This window comes from Seriola dumerili, unplaced genomic scaffold (genome assembly GCF_002260705.1).
Source record: "Seriola dumerili isolate Sdu_G_001 unplaced genomic scaffold, Sdu_1.0 BDQW01000040.1, whole genome shotgun sequence".
Lineage (NCBI taxonomy): Eukaryota > Metazoa > Chordata > Actinopteri > Carangiformes > Carangidae > Seriola > Seriola dumerili.
Window position 1 is genome coordinate 3837202 of NW_019174295.1, and position 12729 is coordinate 3849930.

A 12729-nucleotide genomic window follows, 5' to 3' on the forward strand; every position below is an offset into this window, starting at 1 on the left:
ACTTTACCCTTCTCACTGCCCTTGACAAAGAATCAGGCCAACTGGACTGATGATGATGATGATGATGATGATGATGATGATGATGATGATGATGATGATGAGGAAGATGATGATGATGATGATGATGAGGAGGAGGAGATGTTTCAGTCACTGTGGCTGCTCTGCTTTCAGTTCACTAAAGCAACTGTTTCAGTGAACTGGGTTGAGTTGAGTTGTGCACAAGGGACACTGGATTAAAAGATTTATGCTACAAAGTACTTCATACCAAAGCTCATTCGAGCAAACTACAATAGGGCACATGTATAAACGCAAGCAAACAGCCTCAGTTTGAAACAACGCGCTCATGCTCTCTGTCCTCACCCGGTGACAGAATTAGCTGTTTTCTTTCCCACCAAAGCAACTGATGTAAGAAACATATGCACGCATCGCAAAGTAGAAGTCTTTGTTTTGAGGTTACGTCACAGGATCGGTTCAAATCAGGACCCAAGTCTAGATACTCACTGAACACATCCTGTATAGCGCATGGAGATAAACCTCCTCTTTGTCGGTTGAAGCCATTTTTAAAAAAGGAAAACTGCATCAAACCTGGGTTTTATTTTCTTAGCTGTGGCCATTGCTTATGATAAATGTTCCATTTTACCGGATCAGCTACCACATTATTTGAAGGTAATAATGAAAGTGAGCGCACTCGACATGATGCTAATAATAACTAATATAAATGCAGAGGAAAACTGAGTGCACACAACTACAGCAAATACTGCAGGTGGAAGCTGAACCAGAATGAGGTCTGTGTATGTCTGTGTGCTGTGAGAGACATTTACAACGGACCGAGTCGCAATATTACTATTGGGCTTTTCTGAATAATTAGACTATCCTTGTTTACAACCTGCCTGGGAGCCAATTAAATGGAGATGAAATTTAGCTTTACAATACATCAAATGGTAGCATTTATGTTTCATATTGTACATGGTGCCGTACAAATCTCACGATCTATTCTTGGAGATGCTGCAACTTTCCAAGATCTTAGGGAATTACTTTGTTGAAGACAGTTTTAGAACCAGTGGCCAGAGTTGTGGCAGTAATATCCATGTTCTAATAAGCTGTTAAGTTTTCCTTTAACAATGATGGTGTCATATCAGAACGAGTCCTTTTAGCAGAATGATGTAGGAAAAAAATAACAGAAAAGGAAAAAAAAAAATCTAGGCCATGTGATGACATATAAAACGACATATTTGTGTTTTAAAACAGCTACACAACATAAACAACAGATGGCTTTACTTTACCTCAAATGCCTCAAAAGTGCAATACATCTACAATCTATTTGTTTCTGATGACATCAATTCTCATGCAAGATGGATTGAAAGCTTGAATTAGGATACCAATATCAATACGTTGGTGTCCTAATTCAGGCCTGGTCAAATATATTTTATTTCTGTCAGACACCAACTGGCGTGAGTCCTGTGACTGATTTTATTTCCTAAGCACCATAATTGGAAACCAATGCATCCAGTCAAGCGCGGACAAAATGGCTAAACGAAAAAACTTTTCCCCGGGAGACCTGGAGCATTGTAACTGCATTGTTCCAGTAGTGAAACATTAATTGCTAAAAGCTCACACTTTACCCAGCACCCCCAGCACCCCTCACCTCCCTCCCTCCCTCCCTCTCTCTCTCTCTCTCTGTCGACACACTCACCTCCCAGCTCCTCTGTGGAGATGCTGGTGAGCTGGAAAGCTTCACTGCCCTCTGTCAGGGAGCTGCTCAGGTAGTTGTCTGGATAGAGCAGGCCCGCCCGCACATGGTGGAATGGCATCTTCTCCCTGCAGAGCGCGCACACACACGCACGCACGCACACACACACACACACACACACACACACACGCGCGCGCACACACACACACGCGCGCACACACACGCACACAAAATCACACGGAGTCTAAATACACTTTTCATGACTGTGTATGTGAGAATGAGAAAACTTGAGTTAAGACGGATGTGTGTCTCAGTGCGTGCATGTGCATGTGTATTCAAACCCTTTCTACCAGCTTGGTCGTGAGCCCCTTTTAGAAACACAAGCTCCTGTGGAGGGAACATTGTTCCTTCCACTCTGCTAATGCTCATTTCTGGGAGAAACCACTGTCTCCTCGTGGCAGAATCACAGTGACAAATTATGTAATCACATTATGATTCAATGGAGTAACAAAAAAATATTCCACTGTTATTGTTCCGATAAATACCATCAGAGGAGAATAAGGAACTCAGTATTATCCAGCAGTCATTCTCTGGCTGTGTTTCTCCTGCTTGTTCTTTGTTCAGTCCCATCAGTCCACAGAGGAAAAGCACAAGTCCTGTCACTATCGTTTCGTCCCCCCCCCCCCAATCAGATCTACTGACTTCCTGTCCCGCCAGACAATCCCCACTGCCACCCAACACCTCACCGAGAGACCTCAGGGCTTGACAGGGCATCAATCAACCATGGCCCCTGCTGTCGTATGATCAGAGCGATTCTCTGCTTTGATTCATGAGCGTTGTCCCTCTGAGGGCTTTCCCAGTGTAATATTTTGACACTTTGGCAATATGCTTCAAGTAATATTCCTGCTAATAGTACACGGGGAACTGAACTGAGGTGAGGGAGACATAGAAAGATAGGCAGGGAGGAAGAGATAGAGATCCCAAGAGTATTTCGTGAGCGGGCCGCTGCCAGACAGGAGAGATAGAGATAGAGGTGGGGATGTCTCTGTCAGAGGAAACATGGACAAAGTATAAACAACCTCCTCTCCTCTCCTCTCCTCCTCTCTCCATTATTCGAGACTTAAATCCTTTGTGGATTTTGGAATCAGAGCCCAGGGTGGAAAAGGACACAGGCTGAGTATAGAGACAAAGACTGTGTAAAAGGTTAAGAGCCATGGGATAGGTGCAAATCTGCTCTGGTGATCTGTAGAGGACACCAGGTCCGACAGTGGCAGTGTGTGTGCAGACAGGCGTGTATCTGTACATAGTTTGTGAGCTCTGAGGAAATTTATTCTTCAGTCCATCTGTTCCTGGTTCCTACTCTTGTCCCACCTGCCCATTAAAAGTACTCAGGTCACCATGGCAACATGTATCTGTTCTACTGACATGTTTTAGGCAAGAAGATGCAAACACACAAACACATACACAAACACACACACAGAGTAATGTGCCATTACAAAGCACAGAGCAATAATAAAATTGCAATGTTTCGATGTGATCTGGTCTGATATGAGCATATAGCATGATGGCTAATGTTAGCTACTGTTAGCAACTTTAGGTATATGCTGCTGTGTAACTGATGTACGTCAGTCTGTTGACTTAAAGACTCCTCTGTCTTTGTGCTACTGCTGCAACACATTTTACCAGTTCTCCATAACTATCACTTGTTAAAATGGCTGCTGTTTCACAAAAATTACATGTTGAACCTGTTAACATCAAAGAAGCACTGCCACATTGAGATTTAATTAATTTAAGATTTGATTATATTAATAAATAAGTCGATCACTGAGAACATTGGCCGCCCCTCCACTACATTTTACCTTGTGTGGCATCAGGTTTGCTTTACAACACGAAACAGCACAAACATCTTTGTTTTTCAACAGGGTTTAAATGAAATGTATGTGCACATGCTTGAGTAGATGTGTTGGGAATATGAGCAAATTTTGTGTCACTGGTTGTTCAGTTAAGCTGCCAGTGTGTTTCGCTAGAACTACTTGTCAGATGGTCGAACCCCCTGCCCCCACACCTTTCTGTTGTCTGTGAAAGTAAATCAGCATGAAGCATGAAGATTGATCATTTATTCACATTGACTGTATGTTTTAATCCTTAGCCCATCAGTGTTTTGTGTGTTTATTGTGTGAGTGTGGCAGTTCTCACCACACATCGGATTAGGGGCACCAAGGCCGACCGTTTCTGTAACTTTCCGAAACGGACGATCCAACACGATTAACATACATGACATCCACGTCACGCTGTGATTTGCCGGCTGTGCTGAGCTGAGAAAAGAGCCATGGCTCGCCCTCCTTCCAGCTCTCTTTTTCGTTCTTGACGACACAAATACAGATGGGTGAAAAATTAGAAAAAAAAACAACATAAATTGTCTTTTAAGGTGTTGGGCCACTGCGTGCCGCTAGGACAGCTTTCGATGCACATCAGTCCAAAATCTCCCACAGGTGTTAAATTAGGTTGAGCTCTGGTGACTGTGAAGGCCACAGCATATGATTCACGTCACTTTCATGCTCATCAAACCATTCAGTGACCCTTCGTGCCTTATGGATGGGAGCATTGTTGTCCTGTTTCTCCACTCATTTTTCAGGTGTTTTCTTTAATTTGTCACCCCTCTGCATTGCTGTCACTTTTCATGTGCAACACAATGAAAGCCTTCCAGGTGAGACTGTCTGAAAAAATGGCACCATGTGTAAATGCATCCACCCCCCCACCCCCCGGTCTTTTCAGCCCACTTCTGTCTTTTCACCCCACCTTCAAGTGTGACCTTTGAAGCTGCTGTAAACACTTCTGATTTCCAATGTGGTCAAACAACATGTCGTACAAACTAGTTATTTTCCAGCATAACCTAACTCTTAAGGTGTTGGTGTGTAATGTGCAGATACCATGGATTCATGCATGCATATCATTTATTCACATGTATGCTCACATGCATCCAAATAAAAGGTTTATTTGTGGGGGGATTTCTGCAGGAAATGCGCATGTTTAAATTCCTATGGGTGTATTAGTGCATGCATGTTTCTATGTTGAGCTGCAGGGGAACATGCTTGTACATGTATATGAGGTTTAACATTATTATTTTACCAACCATTGCGTGGTGGTGGTAGGGATGATTTGCATTTACAGGAGGTACAATATATACAGCTTGTCAAAATGTATCAGTAATCTCTTGTGCATTTACAAGTGAATATATTTATGAAGGAAATTGATGATGAAAGATTTAAGATTTAATTGCTCTTCAGTAAGCTACAGAAGGACCCTGATATTCCTCAACATCTCAAATTTAACAGAAATTATTTAAATCAGTGGACAAATTAATAAGACATATGATGTGAAATTAATATGAGAATGTATTTTAACAGTCCATCTGCTCAAACAATTGTTCCCCTGACAGAAACACCCACTCACTCGTGGCAAAAACCAGCACACACACATACAGATCAAACTCAGTCACACACCGATCCTCTCTTCTTTTTCTTTTTCCCACTCAACCCCCAATTTTATTTTTCTCCCATATATTTTTGGATTGTGGTTTTTCTGCTCATGAAAACACACGCGCAGAGACGGGCATGAGAGCTGACAAGGACAAGCTTGAGCAGAAAACCTTCATCTGATAAGCTTTATCCCCTGAGAGCAGGAGGAAGAGTGCCAGAAAGAAAGAAAGACAGACAGACAGGTGAGAGACAGAGAGGGAGAGAGAGGGAGAGAGAGAGAGAGAGAGTGGAGGGGGGTGGAAAGGGGATGAAAGGAGCGAATGGAAGTGGGCTGACTGACAGCGTTTGAACTGTGGGGTCACCTGCACCCCAGGGGAGTCTGCGGGATGGCGATCAGAGCGAATTTAAGCTCAGAGAGGAGAGAAGAGGCTGAGATGAAGGGAGAGGAGCGACCGAGATTGAGCCAAAAGCTGGCAACAGGGAAAGAGGAGACTCATGCTTTCTTTCTCACCTCCCTCTGTCCCCGTGGAGAAAAATGCATTAGCAGAATGACAGAAAAGAGCTGAGGGGTCACAACAGTATATTTCCCAACAGCATACGCACAACGCTGCCATCACAAGCAGGCGGCCCTGCATGACAAGACAACAGTATTAACAGAATCAAGCCTTATCTGCCACATCAAAGGAAACAGGTTGTTGCAACTGCGGCAGCCACCAATTAACCATGAAAACATGCAAAACTGTTTGATTTCCCCTCATCCAAGGTGCTCTCTGGTATGCATGACGTCTGTTAGCTGCCCAGGCGGATGTCAAGATAAATCAACAAATGATTATTTTTACTTGAAGCCACTAAAAACGTCAGTTCACTCTCCACATCTTCTCCAGTTTGGGAGAGAAGGGCCGTGCTACCTGCCAAAAACAATGAGACCACAGTGGATGAGCTGAGCTTGTGTTGGATAAAGCTAAACTGCAACTCTCTGATTTGTCACATAAACCACAAAGACAAACAAGATGGGCATTATGCTTCAAGGTGCAACCATCAATAAAATGGCTTCTTATTAGATCTAGTTAAACCAGTGATAAAAAAAATTATCAAGACTTTCCTGTCTCTGCTCAATGTCAGTGTCCTATTAAGTCACCTTGGACAAAGATAGGCAGCCTCCACACGGCTGTGATCTCTGCTGTCTCTCTCTTACCCATCAAAGTCGTACTCTAAAAGCATTTCCTCAGGAGAGGCGCTGGATGGGCTGCCCATCTTGTCGCCTACAACCGCCTCTGCCGGAGGTCAAGCTGGGTCATCCAACACGCTCTTTAGTATCTGACCCACACCGTCAGCTGCGCCACTGGAATAGCTCTGAGATGTGGGCGTGTGCGCCCTTGATCTTCCGTCTGGTGGCCTGTCGTTTCAGGCTTTTGTTGGATGTTAAAAGAGTCCCAGCTGACAGGGAAAGAGTTGGACACCCATGATGGTCTGCCACGCTGCGCGCATCTGCAGCGGAGGGAGCGCAGCTGGACTCACACCGCCTGCTGCTACGAGGTGCTGCTACATCATCATGTCACCCTCATCGCACTGAGAAAAGGGTGTCCGAGAATTAAAAAAATAAAAAATAAAAACTCATGCGCGCAACCCCCCAAAAATGCTCGCGCGCGCGCGCGCGCACACACACACACACACCCATTGTACCACACACGTATTGTAACACCCTCCATCTCTTCCCATCCACAAGCAGGTCTGCTCCAGGGTTATCAGATGATGAATATGTGTGAGGCAGGTGACAGATTTGACCATTATGCTTTATGACTGTGGAGTTTTAGAGCATCTGGTAATGAGAAAGAATACAACTGAGCTTCAGACTGCAGCCAGTCCCCATTTATCACAACCAATATGAGCTGCTTCTGCCTGAGTGAACAGTGAACAGAGGGACGGTTGATAAAGCCACAAAGCATGATGTATAGTGTGTGATGGAGTGCTTTACATCCCGCTGCGTGTTGAGACAATTATACTGCAATTATACTTATGGCGTGTGTGCCATGGACCTATAATCACCTAATCACTAATCACACACATCAAACCCACACTGCGCGCACTGACGCGCGCGACTCACACACACGCAGCTGGAAAGAGATTTTCAGTTTTCAGCTGTTGAAATGGACGCAAACAGAGACAGGCATCATTCTGTTGTCAACCATTAAAAACAACACAGCCCATCCAGACTGTCAGCACATATATGGAGGTGTACTTACACACGCGCACACGCACGCTCGGCACATTTACACAGATTACAACAGGTGCAGTCGCCAGCGCGCGGCTCTGCGGCCATCAGCGGGACCGACGCATGGGCGGTCGGTCGCGGTAATCACCTTTATCACCTTTAACATACCAGCCTCGAGGTGACACACTAATTAACGGACGGGGTAGCGCCTACCTGCCTGTGAAACGACTGGTCCCCCGGTGCCGGTGTGAGATTCACCCCGCTCGGTTAGAACACCGTTGGCGGAGATGCTGAGGGTGTTTTGAATTGCCAAGATGTGTTTAGTCTGTTTGCATCCGTCCTGTGCTCTTGAGGAGTCCGTCCGACAGCCAAAGGTGGACTCATTCAGTCTGTGTGTTGGACCTGCCTCGGGGATTCACCAGTGTGTCATGTGCTCCACACTTTTTAGATAGTTATTTCAAAAATATCAACTGGTTAGGTGAGGAGGAGGAGGAGAAAGAGGAGGAGGAGGGGGGTGGTGGTGGTGGTGTGAGATGATTCTGTCCGTTTCAGCTGAAGTCCAGACCCACATGAATGGCCTCCCATCCGTTTTCTACATCTCTCTTCTCATCGGCATATCTTGAGAATTTGGGGTGTTGTTGAAGCAGCGCAGAGTGCCAGATCTTCGTCCTGTCAGCTCGCCCAGACGGACGCCACCCAGCCGCCCACGGGTCTGGGTCTAAGAACTGGTGTTGGTTCCGCCGCTGCCGCTGCTGTTGACGGTCGCTTCTTATGAAGATGATAAATCACGATTTAAATTCAATCTGCTCTGTCGAATCAACACGGAGAAGAAAGGACGAAAGCTTTGAGCGCAGATCGGTCACACAGCGGAGGGATGGGAAGGGATCTCCCGACGCTCCCGGTGACAGAGTTAACCCATTTATCGGTCCAGTCCGGTGAGGGAGGGGCCACATGGGGACCACGGCGGCAGAGGTGCGACTAGGCTATAGGTGAGCGGGAAATATGCGACGCCGTGGTGCTAAATGGGAGCTGCCCTCCTCGCAGGTGTGTGTGTGTCTGTGTGTGAGAAAGAGAGCGAGAGCGAGAGAGAGAGAGAGAGAGAGAGAGAGAGAGAGAGGAGAGAGAGAGAGAGAGAGATGTGAGGTCCGAGCAATTAAGCTTGGCTCAGTGAAACATCTCCCCTGGGGAAGAGTGTGTGTGTGTGTGTGTGTGTGTGTGTGTGTGTGTGTGTGTGTGTGTGTGTGTGTGTGTGTGTGTGTGTGTGTCTCTGTTTTCATTTATCTTCACAGCTTTCAGTCATTGATGACCAATTATGGTGCTTAGGAAATGACATCAGCCGCAGTACTTAAATGATGCAGTGTTTTTTTAACCCCCCTCCTTTTTCCTCCCCACCACCCATCTTAAATTCTCATCATCATCTTCTTCTTCGTGGGTAAGAACTCAAGATTCCAGGAACCTTCCTCCACCCATGCAATACCTCATTGTTACCATGTCGTCCTCTCCACCTCCTGATGTGTCTCCTGACCGGGCTGTTTTTCTCCCCCTGCCTCCGATTAGAATACCCCACCACCATCACATTTACATCTCCTATACTAATTATATAATAGCCTATGTGAAGCTTGTGTGTTCCCCGCCGCAGCTCAACTGCAGTCTTAGCCTTGAGGTTGAAAACTGTGTTTCCCGCGCTTCTGTGCCATTATAATTAAAAGTGGTTGCAGCAACTTATTTAAGCAGCTAGTCTAGTCCCCTGCCGCTGATTGCGATGGGTTAATACATTATGTGTGCGCCTGGGGGGGGGGGGGTGGGGTGTGTGTGTGTTGTGTTGTGGTGGTGTGTGGTTGCAGCTACTACTAGGAGTGGAGGCTTCAGTTAAAAGTAAAGATAACACAATTGAGTCATGAATGTTTCACCCTGGTTCTCTGACAGCATCGTGGGCATTTCTAAAAAGTCCAACCAAGGTTTTCAATAGATTTTCTCCAGGTTCATGAGATGAATCTGAAATACAAGGTCTTTAAAGGAGCCCTTTACTTCTCACAGAACACATGTCAAAGAGGTAGAGCTTCTCGGAGCACGTGTTTGTCTGTGGTGCTGATTTTTTTTTTTTTGGCGCTGTCCGTGGTGCTGACGGGCTTTCTTCAGCAGAGGCAGGGCGAATGAAGGTGAAGTGATGCGCCTCATGTCAGCATTTCCAAAAAACGTAACCTGCATGACTCAATGACTTTATGAGAGTTAGATTAGATTTAGCTTTATTCAAAGGCACAGGGTTTGTCTGGAGAGAGAGTTAGAGGCCATTTCCTTTTCATACATCAGCCCCAATTCAATAATGAATGCATCAATGTCATTTAATAAATATACAAATATCTCTGAGGGTTGATAAGCTCATTCATTCATCATAATACTCCAATCCATACAATGCACTTTGTGATCTCTTTCTGACTTTTTGAATACCCAAAATCTTATATAATAGTAACAATAATAATGAGAGTTGAGGTGGCAGATCTGGATCCTGCAGCTCGAGAGTCAGAGACACCTGCATAATGAGGACATGGAGAGAGAGGACAGAGACTACAAGCACAAACTACAAGAGAGAGAAGACACAAAGTTAATGATACTGTGTAGTGTGCAGTAGTGTGATATAAACGCACAGGGAGAGAGACAGAGAGAGAGAGAAAGAGAAGAAAAAGAAGAAGATGAAGTGCCCAGTGCATCATGAGAGTTCTCTGGGCAGTCTAGGCCTATAGCAACATAATTAAGGGATGGTTCAGGACTCACCTGAGCGAGTCCTAACTATAAGCTTTATCGAAAAGGTAAGTGTTAAACTTAAAAATCTTAAATGTAGAGAGGGTGCCTGATCAGTTCTTCATCTAAATCTCATGGTGATCATGAAGATGAATCTAATTAATAGTGTGGGGTGAGTTGTGCGGGGTGGGTTGGTCATACACTGGATATTTCTGAAAACATGGAAAATCTGCGATTCATTCACAAAAGACAAACAACATGTCACATAATAACACAATAACAATAGAAGGGCACTCAGAAAATCAATGCCAAGGCCAATGGCAAACAACATACACTAGACTTCAGAGAAAAAAATTCAGATTCATAGAAAATGTTCTGAAGCTGCCCTAAAATCAAATGAGTTCTTCCCTGAATCAGGCCCCATCCCTCCACCAAGTTCGGTGCAAATCGGTTTGTGCTTTTTGCGTAATCCATCTGACAAATAAACAGGAACGGGTGAAAAATGTCAGCAGCTCCTCTTTGTGTTTCCTTCACTACAAACATCTCCACTGTGTCAAAGAGCTTGACTTATTTTTAGCCTCCTGATTCACTGTGTTACAGTTCCCTGCTGATTGACTAATACACCTCACCCTGAGGATTACACGGATTGTACATTCACAATTGGATCCTACCAAGTGACCTGAGAGAATTGACAATTGGCAAAACCTCATGTGCCAAAAAGAAAAAAAAAGAAGAAAAAAAATAAAAGCAGGAGTCATGGGAGGAAGTCTAAACCATCAAATAAGAGCCACAGGAACACGCTAACATGGACTATGTCCTCACAACAAATGAATGCAGGGAGTCATGTCAATATTCACAAGTGGCTGCCCTATTTTTTCTGTAACGTTTACTCTGCCAGACCATTTATTGTTGACTAATGGAGATATGTTTTTATCCTGCCTCCTGAGCTTTAATCACTGAATCAATGAGACCATGACTAAACCAAAGCCTGAAGTGACAGACTTAATACTCCAGATTTTTATAATTAGATTACTGACAGAGAAGAGTGCCAAAAATATAAGGGAATGACATGTAATATAAGTGAATTTGAACATGGACCTTCCCCCAGGACACACAAAGTCTGAAATCAAGTCAAATATATTCAGTCAATAAATTAAATAACAGTATTAAATGGTTCATGTTAAAAAAAGAAAGAAAGCTATGCAGTGGCAGATCAGAAAGTGGAATGAGGCAGAATGAATTTACAGATTGAAAGAGTCTCTGCTGAGGTCACAGTACAGCAGTCTTTTGAACGAGAACATTAGCATTTCAAAGTTCATGTTCAGATATGGCAATTTATTTCCTCCACAAGACTGAAAGGTGATGATAATGTGCTGTTTTAATAGCCTTGTTCAGGGTGTTGTATTTATCAAAATGAAAGGATTATCTTGAAGGGTGCCAATGTTTGTGATTTCAGCTTAGAGTTATGTTGATGAAACTCAAATTGGAGATAATAGGAAATGAACTGTAACTTCCTGTCTCTACGCTGCAGTGCAAAGCTGTAGAAGACACCGTCCTCTACTGCGCGTACTTTAAATACTTCTTATATAAATTCTGTTTACTGTGTTGCGACTGGCAGAGGAGCGGCGCCTTGATCTTGTTTCCTGCTCCCTCATGAAGTGGGAACATGGCAGCGACGGGACCATGAGAAAAAGCAGATTACGGTTTCTGATCACAACCCTGCTGTATAATACATTCAACGTCTCTCCAAATCCAACCTCATTTTCATTAGCATTTAAATATTGTCATCATCCATTCCACTCCACATCCCTGCCATGCTTATTCCAACTCCTGGAGCCGCGATGACCTTCCATGGGGAAGAAAACAGGATCCTGTCAGCTAGAGTTTTGCGCCATAGGCATCACTTGAAAATTAAATTTAAAAACCCCAAGCAGGTTAATTCACATTCAGCTATTTAGCCAGGATTGTGTTCAGGAGGAGATACTAAAACAATCAGCAGTTAAGTGCGATATAGAGGGTTTGTGTGTCTATGTCTGCATATGTGAAGAAGTAAAGTGATCGGGCGAATGAACAAGAGACACATTGAGAGTGAGCAAGAGACAGAGATCATGTGAAATCTGTGGTGAACAGGTGACTGCTGGAACTGGACCAGACATAAATATATAATTCAATCGATACATCAGAGCTCAAAGGTCTACCCCACCAAACAATACGCTTGGCCGTGCGCCCCTCATAAAAAATTCTATTTCAAACCGTTTCTCTCACACACAAAAGAATATGCGTCCAGTATAATATACAATACCCTGAAGTACTTAAACTTAAAGTTCCTCCCAGGAAGGTTACGTCTGCAACGCCTCATGAATAATGCAACAGTGACTGGATTTAACATCCAGACCTTTGGAGGAAAGAGTGTCTGCAGACACATGCACGTGAGCGTGAGCGTGAGAGAGAGAGAGAGAGAGAGAGAGAGAGAGAGAGAGAGAGAGAGAGAGAAGCCAGCTGCTTGCAGATGTGTCGAAGAAACATTAACCAAGATAATGAAAATTATGAGGCATTTAGCAAAACACAATAAAAATGGGACTAACGTTGTGTAGGTCGTGGAAAATTTG

General features: G+C 44.3%; 1 protein-coding gene across 1 annotated transcript in view; it reads right to left on the bottom strand.

Moving 5' to 3' along the window:
- LOC111217139 (calcium-binding protein 8-like) overlaps positions 1-8424 on the bottom strand; it is a 28278-nt gene extending 19854 nt beyond the window's left edge. Inside the window, exons 1-2 of the mRNA XM_022738873.1 lie at positions 7595-8424; positions 1694-1818 (exon numbers count right to left, since the gene is read on the bottom strand). Of these exons, the coding sequence (XP_022594594.1) occupies positions 1694-1811 (118 nt within the window). The 5' untranslated portion in view covers positions 1812-1818; positions 7595-8424. The remainder of the gene's footprint in view (positions 1-1693; positions 1819-7594) is intronic.
- Positions 8425-12729: the final 4305 nt, after the last annotated feature.